General features: G+C 33.1%; 2 protein-coding genes across 2 annotated transcripts in view; both read left to right on the top strand.

Moving 5' to 3' along the window:
- LOC133189221 (protein draper-like) overlaps positions 1-18,856 on the top strand; it is a 133,483-nt gene that overhangs the window by 43,634 nt on the left and 70,993 nt on the right. The window contains exon 3 of the mRNA XM_061324623.1: positions 18,699-18,830. The gene's annotated coding sequence lies outside the window, so the exon portion shown is untranslated. The remainder of the gene's footprint in view (positions 1-18,698; positions 18,831-18,856) is intronic.
- The window catches only part of LOC133189224 (receptor-type tyrosine-protein phosphatase epsilon-like), a 68,843-nt gene that overhangs the window by 12,422 nt on the left and 37,565 nt on the right, over positions 1-18,856 (top strand). Inside the window, exon 2 of the mRNA XM_061324625.1 lies at positions 18,699-18,830. Within this exon, the coding sequence (XP_061180609.1) occupies positions 18,699-18,830 (132 nt within the window). The remainder of the gene's footprint in view (positions 1-18,698; positions 18,831-18,856) is intronic.

Here is an 18,856-nt window from a genome sequence, read left to right as displayed (position 1 = left end):
GAAATGAAATAAAACTAGAGAAAAGTTTAATTATAATTATCTTATCTGTTAATATCCGTTGTTTTATTCTTTTTAGTAGCGAGCGCAGGAGCGGCGCGAAACGCCACTCGTCACTGCGAGCTCTAACGACAACGCCTGTGCGAAGAGAAAATTCGGTCTACTGCACACATTCATTCAATAGAATTTTTGATGCAGTAACTCTGCACACAGTGCAACGCTTGTTGTTCTCGCTCCTAACTTCGCGCGGAAAGAAAAACTAAAATTTCACAAAAAATAAACTCACCTTAATTTAATGAATGGGTAGAATGCACTTTACCGGTACAGTCGCCATATTGATTTAAGATCCGCGCGTGAGGTGGCGCTGTGTTAAAACGTTGCAACGTATCAACTATCAATGGGCGCTGCCATTTTGTTTTCAGTGGAAGCGAGAAAAAGCCCAGCTGCGTTTGAGCGACTAAAAAAGCGGGGGTTTTGGGGCGGCAGCCCCCGATATTAGAAGAAAAATACATAGAATACATGTACTTACCTTAATCAAACAAGTTAAGATTTTCCGAGTTTGAATTTAGTGGTGCGGGTGGAGTCAGCTGTTTTTGGCACTTGTAAACTCGCTTGATTAGTTCTAAAAATGCCTTGAATTTGTCATCAGCGTCATTCAGATACATTCAGCGTCATTCAGATATTTCTTTCTGATACAATACTCGAATAAATAGCCGTCATAATGTTGCTTTGTTGTTCCTGTCTTCGGTTAGGACTTCTTTACGGCATTCCACGTCGACTCAATCAAATTCGTGCACGCTCTAGTTTCTTTATTTTTGAACTCAATGGAATGGTTAACAGTTAAATGTGTATAACCTTCACTTCTTAGACTAGAATACGCCTTCCAACAATCCGATGAAATTGTTGTTCCCGGGTAGACAAATTTTTTAATGATTGGAATCAGAGTATCCGCACTTCTATCGGCCACAACTTGAAAAAAAAAAAAAAAAAAAAAAAAAAAAAAAAAAACACTTTTTAGGCTCCCTCTCTATTCCTCGAAATACCCAGACTCCGAAAAAAGACTTGAAAAAAAACACTTCTTAGACTCCCTCTCTATTCCTCCAAATACCCAGACTCCGTCCACTCGCTTTCCTCTGTGAAAATTCCGCTTCCCAGATTTACTTTCATCAATTTCGACATGTTTTCCAGGCCCACCAATTTTTTCACTGTCTTGTTCCAATACACAAATACATACTTCCCTTGCCAAATTTTTTCAACCAGCAATTGTATGTTAGCTCCCAATTTTAAGTTCCCTGGATGTGAAATTACCTGGAAGTTCGTACACCCAATAATGTGTCAATTTCACTGCCTGTTCTCGTAATAAATGTGTCCCTGAGAACCAAGATCCTGTTCGAATGGATGTTTTCTTATTGCATTTACGATTAGTGCAGCGCCAGACAACACCGTCAGAGCTATAAGACACGTCTTCAACCAAATTTATTTTACCTGAATGGTAAACTTCACAATCTCCTTTGAAATTTCCTAGAAGATCCAATTGCTGCAGCCAATCAATCAAAAACCTTCTTTCTCTACATAATTCGTAAATGTCGTTGTAAACGAAAGGCATAGTAAAATCAGCTGATTTCGTTTTATTTACGTCATTACGTCATTTTACTTTTGATCAATCAGAAGGTTGGAAAAAGTCGCATGGTTAGCAACGTCATGACTTTGGAATGTGGACGATAACTTTAGATACAGAGGTTTGTTTTGAAATCGTTTGTAATTTGGATTAATAAACTTCGTTATATAAACGAAGTTTATTAACATAAAAAAACGCGAGGAATTCAAAAATCATGTCATTTTGCCTTTTATTGCCTTTTTAAAGATATCGGCACGCTGACGCGTGCCTCGTATATAGAGGACAAGCACGTGCTACTTCCTTTATAATTCTAGGTACCAGTGAAGTGCAGCTGTCCCTGGAAATGCAGCTAACATACGACGTCATGTGGCGTCACAGTCTTGCCGTTCCATTTGTCTCATCCGGTTTAAAGAGCCGTCAACATATTACAACCTGTCTGAAAAATATACTCAATGCATGATTGAAAAAAACGGTGCATGTTTAAATCGATTGTTATAAGATTGTTTGATTGATAGAATGTTTGAAAATTTTTCACTCATATAGAGACGTCACCATATACCGCTGAAGGGCTTCAAATTTAGGTATTTACTCGGCACTCAGGGCCGTTGAGCAGTGAGGGATCTTTATCGTGCCAACGCCTACCGTGACACGAAGCCTTGGTGTTTAAAGTCTCATTCGAAAGACCCGCAACTTTCACTTCAAAGCTTGGAGATGGAACGTTTGCTTCCTATTTTTTTTTATCGACTTAGGTCAGTCAAGACCTTCCAATCTACCGACTGAGCTACCATGACGGTAGATTTTTATAAGAAATGATTTATGAAAACAAATAATTATTTAATTATCTGAATATTTAATGTTACCAAAAGAATTATAATTCATTAATATTAAGTTCATGAGTAAAAGTAAATTTAACACGCATTGCTTATAAAGTACCTGCACAGTGTTTCGATTTACGGCGAAATGCCAACCGGTATGCTGATTGGTCAACACACTGATTGATCAACATGTAATCCTGATTAACAGCTCTGTTACGTAATAGTAAACGCCGCGTTCGCTTTCTGGGTGCGCTACTGAAATCAGGGTTCGCTTTCGGCGTTCGCTCTGGGTCTGTCCGAGGTGCACTTTGGGTGCGCTCTGGGTTCGCTCGGGGTCTGCTCTAGCGGACCCCGAGCGAACCCGGAAAGCAAACCACGGATTCGGTTGGGGTTCGCTTTCTTTTGGGATGTCTGGTCGGTACTGTATCTTCAACGGTGTGCGCAAACAATTAAGTAACGCGAGTCAGCGCGTTTTGAAGAATTGTTGCAAACACCCTTAAAAAAAACGCTTCCCTTCTCTGCACGTGGAATTTATATTTCAAAATTCCTATATTATCCAACAAGCTTCAAATAATAGCAGAGGAAATGCAACAGTTTGATTTTCACCAGAGAATTTGCACTTTCCAGTCGCTCAACCTTTGTGACGTTTTTGATACCAAAGCATTACGCACGCTTTTTAAGCAAAATACATGTGTAATGTAAATATTTTTTATTTAAATATTTAAAGAATGCGGCATTGTTTACGAATTAGTTTTGCAATGTAAGAAGCACAGAAGATATATTCGAGATTGGAAATACACACTAAATGTCTAAGTTAACCAATTAGGAGGCGGATTAAAGATTAAATTACTCCCCTTTGCTTATCAAGAAATAGTTGCATTTATAATTGCTGAATATGTCATTTGATTAAATACTAATATAATTAAAAAGCATATTGTGTTAAAAACTATCTTAAAAAATAATGAATTTTTAGTTTATTTAGACAAAGTATGCTTATATAGGTAAATATATGTTGGAAATTTTCATAAATTTGCATATTTCAGCTTTCTATAGAGCAACGGGTTTCTCGATTTACATTTTCAATGACACAGATTATCATCCGCCATCAAGCACTGGTCTTGTCTATCAACACAATGCAGAGGAAAGTTGCATACCTGTAAATGGAATTATGAATATAACTTTGAATAAAATTAACCAAGGAGTTGCCTTTTTCAACACACTAGGTGATAGAATTAATGATAATTGCATACTAAACGGAGACAACCAAGTTGATATTGGAATATGTGAAGTTCGCGTCATGGGTGAGTATTACTCTAACTGGATATCTAAATGTACGTTAAAGAAACAATTAAGCCTCTTCATCTTATTATTTTCATATCTTTGCATGTGGTAAAATTAAATGAAATTTAGGACCAAAAAAAAATTGAAAGATGTAAGTTAAGTTTTGAAAATTTCAACACGCATTATAATTTGTTAAAGTTCTCCGATCCAATATCATTGTTAAAATAGTATTAATTTTGTAAGATAGTAATTTTTCTTTTTTGCTGCTGATTTATTTTCAAGTTTTCACAAGAATCGCAGCACTTTTCAAATAGCTTAATATTTCTAAGTTTTATAAGTAAAGCTCACTATGATTCATTGAGTGTACGCCAATGTACTTGATGGATTTATTAAAGCTCTTTCAACAACAAAGCTTTATGATTAGCGTGTTGACTTCAACATTTTAATCGTCAACTTCCCTTACTTATTTAGCAATGTACCCTTATCACCTGCATATGGGGTTAATGTCTCTCAGTTGATTCGATACGCAAGAGAATGCTGTACGTATGAACAATTTCTAAAACGAGGCAATCTATTGACAAACAACTTGATGAAACAAGAATATCTAAAGTCTCGTTTGAAGTCATCTTTTCGCAAGTTCTACGGTCGATACAATGGCCTTGTCAGCACATACAGCCTATCATTGAGTCAAATGCTGACTGACGTTTTTCATACTAACTGTTAGGCCATTATTTATACACTGAACTGTCTACGGATCTCTCCTTTATTACCCGATCATGACAAGGAGCACACGGCGGGTGTGACCGGTCGGCAGGGGATGCTCACTCCTCCATGGCACCTGAACCCACCTCTAAATTTTGAGGTCCGCGTTTCTCTGCTTCAAATTTGTATCGTTTTCATTGGACTTTCAAGATTGAATACTGTTCGTTATCTTCATATTTCATTTCATTACATTCCAATGAACCTGCATAAAGAGATACTCCACTATCATGGAACTGAGCAGAAAATATAAAAATAAAATCAGGAAAGAAAAATGTATCCAAGTCATTGTCCTCTTTGTTATCTGCAAATAATATTTCATTTTTTATAAAATACAACTCTGGATGTGAAATTATTACTTGATCCGCCTTTCACGACACACCAACTGTGGTGAGTTATACGTAATGATGCTACATTGACAAGTGCATCCTGATCTGTGACTTCGCAGAAATTTTAAGGCTTCCCGAAGCTTTAAATGCGTTCAAAAAATAACACTGCATTGCAAGGTTGATTTTTATTATATTTGTAAGTTATGTACTTAAGTACGGCCAATTTATATAGAGAGTTCTCTAGGCTATATATAAACGTATTTGTTACGATATCACATGACCTTGTTGATCACGTGACGGTCATTTCTACTTTTTTGAAGTGTTTCACATAAATCGCTTCGGTGCAGGTGATTAATCAATTATTATTAACTTTTTGTCACATAAGTAAACTCGTCGCATCCTTGTGAACCCGAAATGTGCTTGGGAAAAGTTATGCTATTAATCTGGTACAAAATATTTCACAATAAATTCAACTTACCGACAAATTTGAGGGTATTTTCCACTCAATATCGTCATCTGTATTAAAACAAAGCCATCACGCATTTTTCCCAAGCATGATTCAGTTAGAGAGGAAACTCCTCTTACAGATTTCCACAAAAGATCTCAAATAAATCCTCATTAATCACCTGCGCCAGGCTCTTTTATAGACATATTATAAATTCTACCTCTATCCAAGCGTATAAAAAAGGGTAAATGTCAAACGTATATTTTCGTATATATTTTGAACACGCTGACTTTTAAACAAGAGTAATAAAGCAAAGTTATCTAAACTATTCGAATAAATATAGGATTTCTAAAAAAGATTAAAACACGTTTATTTTACACCACCTTCCTGACACTTTATATGCAGGTTGAAATAAGGTGTAAAGTTTATGACACTCTCCCCATCATAACAGCTCAAGTTTGCAGTGACTTGACGTCATTTTCAATTATGACGTCATATATTTGTAGTTCAGAGAAGTGGAGGCATAGAGTACACTGCAATATTCTCTGGGAAGCCTTAACGTACCTGCGTTGTTATTCCTGTACCTTGCTAATTGGATTCTAACTTACTACAAAGTAACATCTTATAAAAAAAATTAATGTAGTTTAATACTCTTTTACAGTTTAAAATCACAAATCATTTTTGGGGGCATTTTAAAGAATTGTTTGTTTTGTATGATGCATTTAAAAAAAAATTTCCTATAGATATTTGACCCCGCCTGCTTTTTGAAACCTTAACTGTGCTGCTTGTTTCAAAATGCATGTATATTTAGTTACTTAGAGTGCTTTGTTAAGCTTTTTACCGAAATCATTATTAATATTAGGAAAATGAATATCCTTTTCTGCCTTTTTGGATTTATAGAGAAAACTTCTTGATATGTCGCTCTGTTAAACCTACATAAAGGGGGCGGGTTTGTTTTATTCGGAAAATGTTATCTGTGACAAGACACAATTCCTCATACTACCAAAAAAAAAAAAAAAATAGAAATAATTTGCGCTTTTAAACCTTATAAAGTTATTAAACTACATTGAAATTTATCACTGCATTACTACCAAAAAAAAACAGTTTGCGCTTTTAAACCTTTATAAAGTTATTAAACTACATTAAAATTTATTACTGCATTGAATTGTTTGCTAGTTAAATCCCATACAGCATTGATATAAACAAGCCAATGATCGCAATGTTCTGTTAAGGGGAAATGACTCGATCCGTGTTTCCAAAAATTAAAACTTATTTTCAAAAGTGCAATTGTTTTAAAGAGATCTGGTCGTTTTTGATTTATACCTTATTAGATTGATTTTTACATGTATACTACATTAAATATATTTTTTTGAACATGCATAGTTTACTTAAGCAAACGATCTTTTTGACTTTTGGTTCCAGTGTATTTATTTGTATTACTCTGTGTAATTAATTGTCATAAAGAAGATGACGTTCTAACTTTTAAGAACTTGTGTCCGATCCTTGTGTTTGAACATCTTAACAATAAAATATATTCAAATCAAAATCGCAATGTACTCGTAAAGATGATGTCATCATTGTAAAATTTGCCGCATTTTATGTGCATTGAGAAGCGGATCAAATAATTTTCCATAGCAAAAATTCATTTTATTATTTTATAGAATATCGTTTACTATTGTTTAAAAGACAACTACATACAGGTACCCACATAGCAGTTCAATAGCTCAAGCCTTTATGTTGTCAAAATATTTATAAATCAGCAAAAAAAAAAAAAAAAAAAAAAAAAAGAAAAAAAAAAGAAAAAAAAAAAAAGAAAAGAAAAGAAAAAGAAAAAAAATACTTGTTGAGAACAATTTATTAACAATTAAACAACCTTTCCTAAACACAAGCAAAAAATTTTAGTGGTAAATTAATCCTTAATATATTATGTACAGAGGACATGTCCACTCCTTACGAACCGACTTTCCTGGATGTCTATTACTGCTTACAAAAGATGATAAGGAAGAGATACAATGTCTTTTGTGCAAAATTATGTCTTAAAATTTTAAATACCCCATTAGTAGCCTGACTCTTTTTATTATAACTTTGAACCTTTGTTCGTATGTAGAAAATTTACCGTCAAAAACGAAAGTAGGAAAATCCCACCTGCACAGCATACCAATTGTGCACAAATTAGAGGATAAACGAAAAGTATTACTTAATGACATTAGGGCAAATCATTTGGCATATTTTCTGTAAATAGGTATCAGAAATATTCGATTTGTACCAACGTATGGTATCAATACAACCTCTTGTCAACTTTAGGCAAAATATACTGCATCCGAAATGTCCGGAATTTGATCTTGCGCTTGTGTTTTAAATCGATTCAATTTTCTGCTATGTACTGTATGAATTTCAATTCGTGCATAAAAACACCATCATTCATCTTTATTCATCCCTCCAACATTTCTGCAGACGTTGTTTACGTTTTTGTTAATGCTATATGTAACGTAATTTAAAACCCGATAACGACTAAATCCGGCTTCCTGTTTACCACGAGTAGGCCCCTACTTTAAATTGAATTAAGACATGCACCTGCGATATAGAAATATTTTGATGATCTCCATGACTGTTCAATCACGTGAAAAAACTAAATTCAATTTAGTTTATTGCAATGATTTACCCTTTGAGGCCGTAACTAGACTCAAATTTTTAGTGAGGCAAGGGAACTGGGACCTCTCGAGCCCCAAGAGGGTCCATGCAGGGAAATGTCCTGATGGGGATTCTCATAAGGAAGGGGTCTCGAATCCTGGGTTTTAGCAAATTAAGGACTTAATCTTTGAAAGTTTTCACTTTTTGAAATATCTTTTACATGCGTTCTTAACGATAATGAAACACCAGGTGAGCTGATCGATTTACGGGTGAGATGATCGATTTAAAGAAATTGAAACAAAAGTTGAACAGTTCTTGAAAGCATTAATTTAGTACAAAGAAGCATATAATCAATTAAACTCCAAAGTGAATCTTTTTTCAAATTTCAGAAAACTCTAAAATTTTAGTGAGGCATTTGCCTTATTTGCCTCAATGGTAGTTACGGCCTTGACCTTGCGATATAAAAATATGGTTTTGATCTCCCAGCTGGATCTCCCAGCTGTATATGTCTTTAGCAAAGCATTTATTAGGTGACTGTCCAATCAGGAGACCAAACTAAATACAAATATGGAAGTACTACATTGTTTCAATTGCATGTAACTGTAATAGTATGGTCATGTGCACGTGATGATATACAAGCTCTACAAAATAAATTCTGTTTAAATGGTATATACCTACATTTCTGTATTCCGTTCATTTCTTCATGGTACTTCTTAACAGTACTGTGTTAAAAAATTGATTCTCTATAATACAAATCCGAAAGAAATGTGCATGCATGACAATTTCAGGATGCGACCACAATAGGTATGGTTATGGATGTACTCGCATTTGTCCAGAAGAATGTAAGAACATGCACTGTGATGCTTTCAATGGGACCTGCATTTATGGTTGCAAGGACCCTTTTGCAGAGAGACCATTATGCCAAGGTGACCTTTTTACATAAATTCCTTCCTGAACACCGATTATTCTTTATTTTTGAGATTATTAATTTTATTCCTAAAAATTGAAGATCTTTGTTTGGGTTGCAAAAATCAAACATACATGGAAGATAATTTAACTGTTCAATAACATTCTCTCATAAATTTTTCATAGCCTTTCCATCAATTCATATGAAATATCTATTTATTTAAAAAAATCAAATACCAATGATCAAATTTTGAGAAAATGTATTTCATAATGATAATGCATGAAAATCGTTACACTTTTAAAAGAATAGGAATTTAACGAGTAGTGAACTTTTTCAATTACAAGAATCGTAACTCTATGCATATATTTCGTAAAAATAACAGTGATCGCAATATTTATGGTCAATGTGGTTCATAAAATATCAAATTCGAATATTTTAATGAAAAATGTTATTTTAATACAATACATAAAACTTGAAAGTTAGTGATTCCAGGTCTGTCGCAGCATCACATGGAAAACAATGATTTGTTAATTCTCAAAATCGAACATTTTTGCTACCGTATCGTACTTCGTCGAAATAAATTGCCTAGCCTTGCTGATCAACGTATACACTTGCATAAATGAATTAAGTATATCTGTTTTATTAAATAATGAGGCTAATTATGTCAGTATCACCGAAGAATTTACGTATAAATTGTGTATAATCTATACAAAAAAAATATCATTGTATACATCTTAAACACAATTGACAAATTATTCAAGCAAAGTAAAAAAAAGAAAGTCCATTAGCTGTTGTTTTCCGTAGATTGCCAAGAAGGGTATTACAAACATAATAACCATTGTGAAAAATGTGGACATTGCAAAGAAAATTCACCGTGTAACAAGGAAACTGGCCACTGCACTGAATGCCAACCAAACTGGAAACCTCCAAAATGTAATGGTAAGCTATATAATTCTAGATTTTGGACAAATATATGTCATGTTTTATAGCGAATATTATAATTTTGAAGAATATTCATGTACCTATTTATTACAAGTTGAAATATATTATATTTAGACTTGTAATGTGGCAGTCACGTGATTTTAGCAAATACACATGCAGTATTGAGGTCATTTATAAATTCCAATATTGCAAGGGCATAACCAAGTTAAAATCTAAATTTAATTTATAATTATTTTTAACACTCTTTGTAGTTTGTGAAAAGTGCTGAGGAACCAATATATATTCTACTATCTAATTGCTAAAATTACATTTGTTAGACCGCATGTTGATTATTTTGCTGGTCAATTACATTTGAGCCGTCGCATGCGAAAAGGGCCCTTATGTATTTTGACGTCATAATGAGAAATAGCCGGTAAAGATAACGTCATAAAATGCACGTTGCGTATGTAATATATTTTTTCCAACATTTTTACCTGAGCTCTATAAACTTATTTTCATTGTTGTTTATATCATCTAGAGCCAATAAAATATCAGGAAAAAAAAAGAAAATATGAATTTTTAGAGCTAAGTTCCATATAAATGGGCATTTCCAATATTGAATATTAAAATTTTGCTGATATAATTAGGTGCTAGTTTTTTTATCCGATTGTTCATACATTGAAAGCGATCGTACATGCACATAATTGATATATACCTCTACATGTACACATCCTTTTTAACACAAATTCATATTAACCGAAGTGAAATACTTTACAATAATTGAAAAGAAAAATCTTAAACCGTTCCCAACAAATAGGTTTATATATGCGATTAAGATTTTGTTCAGCTCTACATGTAGCAAATGACGAAGTTTGTAAAGGTTGATTCTTCGTAAAGCATAAATTTAATGAAGAAAACATCTCTGTTTTTTTTTCAAAACAATATTTTCTTTGTGTTTATAAACGCGATAAATAACGATTTGCCTTCGTCACGGTCATTTACGGGTCAATGTGTTTGTTGTCTCATTCAAGTATAGAACCGTCAGTTTACTTTTTACGGAGACAGCCTAGCTTCTGGTTGAACGAGACTAATGTGTTTCCTAAGATATATATTTCTTGAAATTTGAGAATAAAGTCTCGTATAATTTGTAAAAGTCTTGGGCCAGCCGTTAAAAAAAATTAGAAAAAGTAAATGCTGCAACGAAAAAAAAAATGACCAGGATTTTTTAAAAATGCATTAATATGGGAAGATTTGACTTTGCTACAAAAAAGGGGTGGGGTTGTTAGAGGTGGGTGCAATTAGCCATTCAGTGAACATCTTCATTCTATATCAATCAATTACCATTGAAAAATTATGTATGGAACCCCCCCCCCCCCCAATACAACATGCCTTTATTTAATTCCTAGTAAATAATGCTTTATTATGTATAAAACCCAAATTACGGGGAAATTAAATCTGAAAGATTGAATACAGATTTATTTCCCTGTAATATTGCATCTGATTATTATTTTAATTTCTTAGTACAAAGATGAAGTGTTTGTCTGCTTTAAAGGTTATGAAAATAAATACCGGGTCATTTTTGTGTAGGAAAGTTTGCAATAAGTTCAGTTTTTAAAATGGAAAGAATGACTGCTTATTTTTTAAAAATGAATCATATTTGGCCATTTCTTTAGGCATGTATGTAACAACGTTTTACAGGGAAAAAAAGGGGGGGGGGCTTAAAATGAAAAGTTAAAAATAAACAAAAAATCAAAAACAAAACAAAGAAAGAAAAAAATGTATTTCGGTAAGAGGTAAACCCCTTTTGGACAAAAGAAAATTGAGCTAAAATGGCAGTGCTCAGCAATGTCTGCGATACCACCAGAGGTTACTCAGCAGATAAATACAAGAATATCCAATGCGTACAAAATCAGACCTAAGGTCAAGGGACGTTTCATAGACACTAGTACAACATGTCAAAATTTTGTGATCCTGAAACGGTTGTAAGTGTCAGCGAAGAAAATTTGATTTCTTTTTAAATCTGAGATAAATACCTCTATCAACGTGCAAAATTAACTCTTGAAATAAATCTTAGTTTGAATATTATTTAAAAACATATACTCTTTTTATCAATTTAATTACAAATTTTTATTTATTCCTTGACTACAAATTACTTAATTATTAGTGACACTTTCTGGATAACGGTTGTGAACTATAAAGGGACAGTGTGCAAATTGTCCTCAACACTTTTTAATGCTTTTTATAAAAAAAAAAATCAAGTAATTATTTAATTCAAACTTCTTTCATGTCCACGCATCTTATCTAAGCTTTTCACAGACTGTGTAATTTACTCAACACATGTCCTTTTCTCACTTAATTCACTAATTGTTGTCAAAGAATTCTGTTATATACCAGTATCTGAATTGTATGTGTCAGTTCAGAGGCCCGAATCATTACTGGCCACTTGCGTCTGTGTCCCCGCATATATTTCTTAAATGTTAAAATTGTTGTCCATTGATAAAAGCTTTAATAAACTTTGAAACTGATTTACTCGTTACTTTAGATTTATAATACATGTAAGTGATTTCGGGAAGAGTCCTAGGAATACGGCACTACTACTTCCGGCCCACAGCGCCATTCATTTCACTGCCAACATTCCCTCTCTCTCGATCAACGATATATCTTATTAGACCCAAACTAAGCGATTATACGTCCACAAAATTTGACCTTTTGATTTTCTTATCTTCAAACGAAATTTAGCGAAAAAAAAAGGGGGGGGGGGTTACACGACGAATCAATGTGACATAAAAATAACACTTCAAAATATATTCTCAATTTATAATGACCTTATAAAGATATGATGATAATATGAAAATTAAATCCTCATCCTCCGTTTTTGTAAGATTACATGTTCACTGCAAGACATACGAATATTGATCTGCTTATAAGTCGGTACAGAGCAAAAAGGCGGTGCAAATACTGTGACGGTTTACGCCAATATTGCAGGGAATATGGCCAACTTTAAAATAGTGTTTGTATGCCCTCTCGAGCTCCCGACTCATGACGAAAAAATTGGGTCGGTAGGTAAATGAGAATTGTTTTCCCCGGAGAATTTTAATATCAATATCGTAAGAAAGATACATTACCCATGTAAAAGGGGTAAGGGATTGTCTCGGCACGTATTATTGCCTGTGTCAATATTTACGAATGTAGGACAATTCATACATGTATGTTCAGTATTGTAGTTACATATTGCCCCCTACCCCTTCCTCAAACTTCATTTAATTTGTCAGAAAACATCCTTAAACTTATTCTTTTAACTTGTCAGAAAATTTTAACTGGATTCTGTTACTGTAGACCCCCCCCCCCCCCTCTTGCCGATCAATTTTCTGTATCCGCCCTTCAAGTTTTCTTTCATAAATTCATCTAGGACATGAATAAAACAACAAAAATTATATCCTTATGATGAAAAATTATCAAATAATGAACTCTATAATTACAAGGAAGATGCAATGTTATCAGTCTTATCTTACGGATTCTTTTGAAAAAAAAAAATATTTTTCACAAACTACAAGTAAATAAAATACAAGTCTGTAAAATATCTAAACACATATCTTTATTTGTTTGTTTTTTATTTAATATTTACTTTTCTCTGAACCGTATATCAAAGTATTATTCACGTCTAACATCACGTGGTGAGTGTATAACGTTATTATTAAAAAGAAAAAGCACACCGGGTATTTACAGATATAAAACCAATATCTGTGTTTAACTTGAGAAAACTTACATAAATAATTTTTTATCGGATTGTTTAAATCATGTGTTACAAATGACCAAAATGAACATTTAAGTGACATTCAAAAATGTCGACACTCTAAAAATGTACATGTAACTCAGAGTCCAAAACACGTCTTCTTTAAAAAATTTAACTAATAACAATGAAACCGTTTCGACAACTAGTGTATCATGTAGGTAAACTTTAACGAAAACAATTATATCAAATGTTGCATGTAGAATAAAAGCAGAGGTTTTATGCATAAATTTCTCATGTATGTTTTCGTGTGATAAAGTAAGGAATTTTCAATCAGATACGTATTTCCAAATATTAATATTTCTGAGAGGGATATAAAAGAGTAAGTTTGAACGTCTTTTTTCAACGTCATTTTACAAGGTAATTTTAACATATTCTTAACCTTTGATTCCCGATATCTCAGTAATTATTCTGAATATTTGAATCAAATTTTATATTTTGTTATTTTACACTATAATCTATCATAATCCATTGAAAAGTCAATTTTGAAAATTTTCACCTTAAGGGCCCTTTTCGCATGGGACGGCTCATTTAATATGCATATAATTAATTCTGCTTCAAGATTTCATCAGCTTCGCAGCACTTTTCAAATATCTTCATACTTCTTGAGTTTATGCGTAAAAGCTTGTCCATTGAGGGTATGCCCTTGCAATATATCGATTTATTAAGACCCTTCTACTACCCTTCAATGAATCTACTTACAAATATACGACAATATCACTTGTCCTGGGAATGTACGGAAAGTATATGAATAAAATTATCAAATAAACATGGCCTCTAAAATATCTGCGAATAATATTTTATTTGATTACAAAGTACATTTTTCATTGTATAAAATAAAACTTGATCCGAATCTTAATTGCCTACATACTGCCTACATACTGCGTCAAATTTTACGATATGACGTTACATTGACAAGTGCATTTCGATCAGTGAATTGTTTATATTTTGCTGTGTGGGATATAACCAACGACAAATATGCATAGCAAACCGCACACGGCGGGTGTTACCGGTCGGCAGGGGATGCTCACTCCTCCGTGGCACCTGATCCCACCTCTGATGTCTTAGAGGTCCGTGCTTGTTCTGCTCCTATTTTGTAATGTTTAATGGACTTTTGAGCTCGAATACTGTTCGCTATCTCCACATATTTCATTTGTGATAATTTGGAGAACTGATGTTTTTGCATGATGTCATAGTAAACATTTACCGTATAAATAAGGCCCGCCTCCTTTTTGTAGTCTTAACTGTGCTGCGTGTTCTTCTTTTAGAAATACATTTTATCCCCCAAACAAGACCAAAGGATCCAGGAAGTAAAGAAGTATAATAAATGTTCTAATTAAAAACAGACTAATGTTCAATTTGAATACATTGTACAAAGTGTTACCTACAAATCCCTTTGTTAAATTGAAAAATTCATAAACGACGTTTTATATCTCAAAATTTTAGAATGTGTAGCCGGGTTTTATGACCAGAACTGCAGTAAACAATGTGGACATTGCCTCCAAGGTCTTTGTAACAAGGAAAATGGGATTTGCGATGATGGATGTGTTTCAAACTGGAAAAGACCTTTTTGCAAAGGTAAATCTTGTTTTCCTCTTGCTTTGCCAATTGTAATACAGTAATATGTTTATTTTGCTTATTAATCGAAAGCCATTGGTTATATAACGACTTTATTGTCGACCATGCGAAGAGAAAAATAATTCCTCTAAACCTATTTTAGTAGAAAATGTTCTTTTTTCATTATACATTAAAATAGCTGCTTAACTGCCGCAAGTGGTTACAAAGACTGCAATATGAAATCATCAGTATTGTCAATATCTATTATCGTTTTCTATAGAAAGGACCATTCTCTATAAGGCCGTTTTGGGGCCTACAATGACTTCAAATTTTCAAGTAGTATTTTTTCCTTTAAAAACTGCATGAATCAGTAGGCTATTGATCCAATTTAATGATAAATGTTGATTGGTTAATGATGCTTATAATAGTTGTTATAATAAAAGGTCACAAAGTAATGTACTATCAGTTCGTGTTAGCTTTAGGATAATGGGAAAACTTGAGAGGGTGGGGGTGCTAGGCAACTCCTCCACATGTCATAACCACCTTAAACCAACACCAAAATTTACATGTTAACTTCTTAAAAACATAAAAAGTGACTACAAGATTATGAACTTGGTTTAAGGTGGTTCTGACGTGCAAATAAAAACTTTTCGCTTCATTTTTACGATATTTGCAGGAAAATCTAATAAGTAAAAACGAAGGCTGTCAGCTTATGTAGATTATTTCATAATCTAAAGTTTCAGTTAGAGCACATTTTCCTTTTGAATAGACCAAAAAAAAAAAAAAAAAAAAATATGTTATACATTTTTAGTCCAAAAAACGTCAACTTTTTACCAAAACATCTAAAATCAAAGTACTGGGAAGACTGGAAAGTATGAAATTACATGTGAAGACAACTTTCCTTGATTTATTTACTAGAAAAAAAAAGAAAAAAAAAACCTTTTACATATTACTCAAGTGCGAATAGTGAAGTTTTTATTACAATCATTCCTTTTTTTTTATTACAGTTTTGTTTATTTATGCTACTTTTTTGTATTTGTTCCTTAGGAGTACCGCATATCTGTTAGTACTAGATGTGGTAAAAGGTGTCTTTGTTGTAGTGGGAAGATACATTTGCTATTTGTGATGTTAACTTATTTTTGTATAGGTACACATGTAACTTTTATAGATAGGGAATTACTGATGGGATGGTTTCATAATGGGAATTCTCGCCTCAACCTTTCAGAAGGACCCGGCTCATAATTTTCCGTATGAGTGACATAGGATTCAAATACATGTATTTTGTGTTACCTGGGTATTGCGAGGACTCAATCTATTCGGATTTCAGGAAGCAACGCACATCTTTGGTAGCATTATTAGCTACAAGAACAGCAGTTCTGTCTTAAAATATGAAATGCCAAGGGGCAGAGGAGTTCCCTAAGGTTACATGTGATTGCAAATAATTGGATGTTGCTTTTTGCCATTTTAGAATTTTTCACCCAAATAAAGAGATTCTCCGTTGTAAGTGAAGAGTAAACAATTTTGATTTATGCATGGTTTCATTATTGACGCGACCTCTTTTTTTAAGGTAATATCCAAATGACCCGCGACTTTTACTTTTAACACCGAAGACTTAGTAAAGAAAGAGTCACTAGCCGCGTTAAATGCCTCAGTTTTTGACGCGGCACTGGGAACGAAATTCGAACCCTTGGGCCTCAAGAATCATAATCATAAGCGAGCATCAAACCATTAGGGCCCATTCTGTACCTGGGATGTTAGTCCATGGGTATACTAAAACTTTTGATATGCATAGTGAAATATGCTGTTGAAAATCTTCCCGTTTTTATGTTGTGTCGTTAAAAGAGAGAGAGAGAGAGAGAGGGGGGGGGGGGCAGAGACTTGATATATATATATATATATATATATATATATATATATATATATATATATATATATATATATATATATATATATATATATATATATATATATATATATATATATGCATTTGTGTATTATATTTCAGATAGCATTTTTAATTAAATATATTGTTATAAATGCGAAATAAAATGAAATCAAAGCAGTTCTTACGATGTTAACTCATTTTACGTACCATCATATATCTTTAATACAGCCATTCTTTGTTTTATATACTCACTACTCATATGATTAATCAATATGTACTTGCATTAATATTTTAATCCTGTATGTTAATGGAGTCTTTATTTTTTGTTAATTTAGTATCTATTTTATTAATACCAACTCAATATTTATTCAATCACAAACAAAACTCTCTCAATGTTTTCAACAATTGATACACAAATACAATAGATACGCCGATACCATATTTCTTATATCAGCATTTCATGCGTAAAAAAGTAGCACATCTATAAAAACAAAAACAATTACAAATAAAACTTATATGAAATAATACGTTTAAATTAAATGATAATTAAAAAAAAATTCAACATCATACGGCATGCATTTTGTAAAGATTTACATTCAAAATACGCAAAATGTGAATGCTTCAAAATTCACGTCATAAAAAGTATCTTAATCCTTAAATGAAACAATCTTTGTATTCATTACTTTAATTTGATATACGTCCGACATAAATAAACAATTTTTCATCATTTAAATTTAGAAACATGCATAGGAACCTGATGTTTATAGTATTTCTAAATCACGTGACTTAGGCGATCGGCATAAAAAACAAACATCAGAATAATAAAAAATAATGATTAACGTAACATAAAATCTAATTTTTAAGTGATTTTTATCGTTGATCGGAAAATGACCTTATAGAGAATTATCCTTTAGAATTATACTGCTTTTTATTGTCGTAAACTGATCGTGATGTCTACATGATTGAGTAAGAAATAAAATCTATTTCCAATCATATGCAATTCAAACTGATATGTTTATACATGTGCATGTACTAGTATAATCACCTTACATGTATAAGTTTACTCCCCTGCCACTTTACAATATAAAGAAAAGTTCTACTAGCAATTTTCTATCAAATCACTCTCATACTTCAAAAATAATCCCCGTAGCCCGCGTGGCGCAGTGGTTAGAGCGTCTGCCCTAGAGTCGCGAGGTAAGGAGTTGATCCTTACGTCGCGGGTTCGAATTCCATTGTACATGGGACGTGGAGACCGGTCCTTCGGATGAGACCGTATAAACCGGGGTCCCGTGTCGCAGTAGGCACGAAAAAGACCCCTCACTGCTCAATAGCCGTAATTTGCCGAGCATAGGACAAAATTTGCAGCTCTCCACAGGCAAGTGGTGGCGTCACCATATGAGTGAAAAATTCTCTCGAGGGACGTTAAACAACAGACAAACAAACAAACAAAAATATTCCTCCAAAATACAAACAATACCGATATATCGATAAAAGAAAAAAACACCTCGAAAAAGCTAAATGTCTACACTTTTTATGAATTAAAACACTTTTTAATAGGGCAATTTCATGGTTCATGGCTCTTTTTCTTTATTTTTAAAAATACATTACAATTATTGCTGTTTTGGAGGGCAAAAATTAAAAGCCACCCGAGGAGTACAATATTAACCAAACCCGAAGGCTTGTTTATGAGAAAAGAGAGGGCATTAACAATTGTATTCCAGTCGACATTTCCCATAAGCTTTTTAAATATTTATCAATTATAGAATGTGCTGATGGTTACTATGACCAGAACTGTAGTACCCAGTGTGGAAATTGTCGAGTGGGATTTTGTGAAAAGAAAAATGGAAGCTGCCTATCGGGTTGCAAACTGAATTGGAAAGAACCTTTATGTCAAGGTAGACATTGAACATTTTAGTATTTT

The sequence above is a fragment of the Saccostrea echinata genome, unplaced genomic scaffold (genome assembly GCF_033153115.1).
Source record: "Saccostrea echinata isolate AGI-Se365-2 ecotype Australia unplaced genomic scaffold, CSIRO_AGI_Sech_v1 ptg000017l, whole genome shotgun sequence".
In the NCBI taxonomy this organism is placed as follows: Eukaryota; Metazoa; Mollusca; class Bivalvia; order Ostreida; family Ostreidae; genus Saccostrea; species Saccostrea echinata.
The sequence above is the reverse complement of the archived record's forward strand: the minus strand, read 5'-3'. Positions and strand labels throughout refer to the sequence as shown.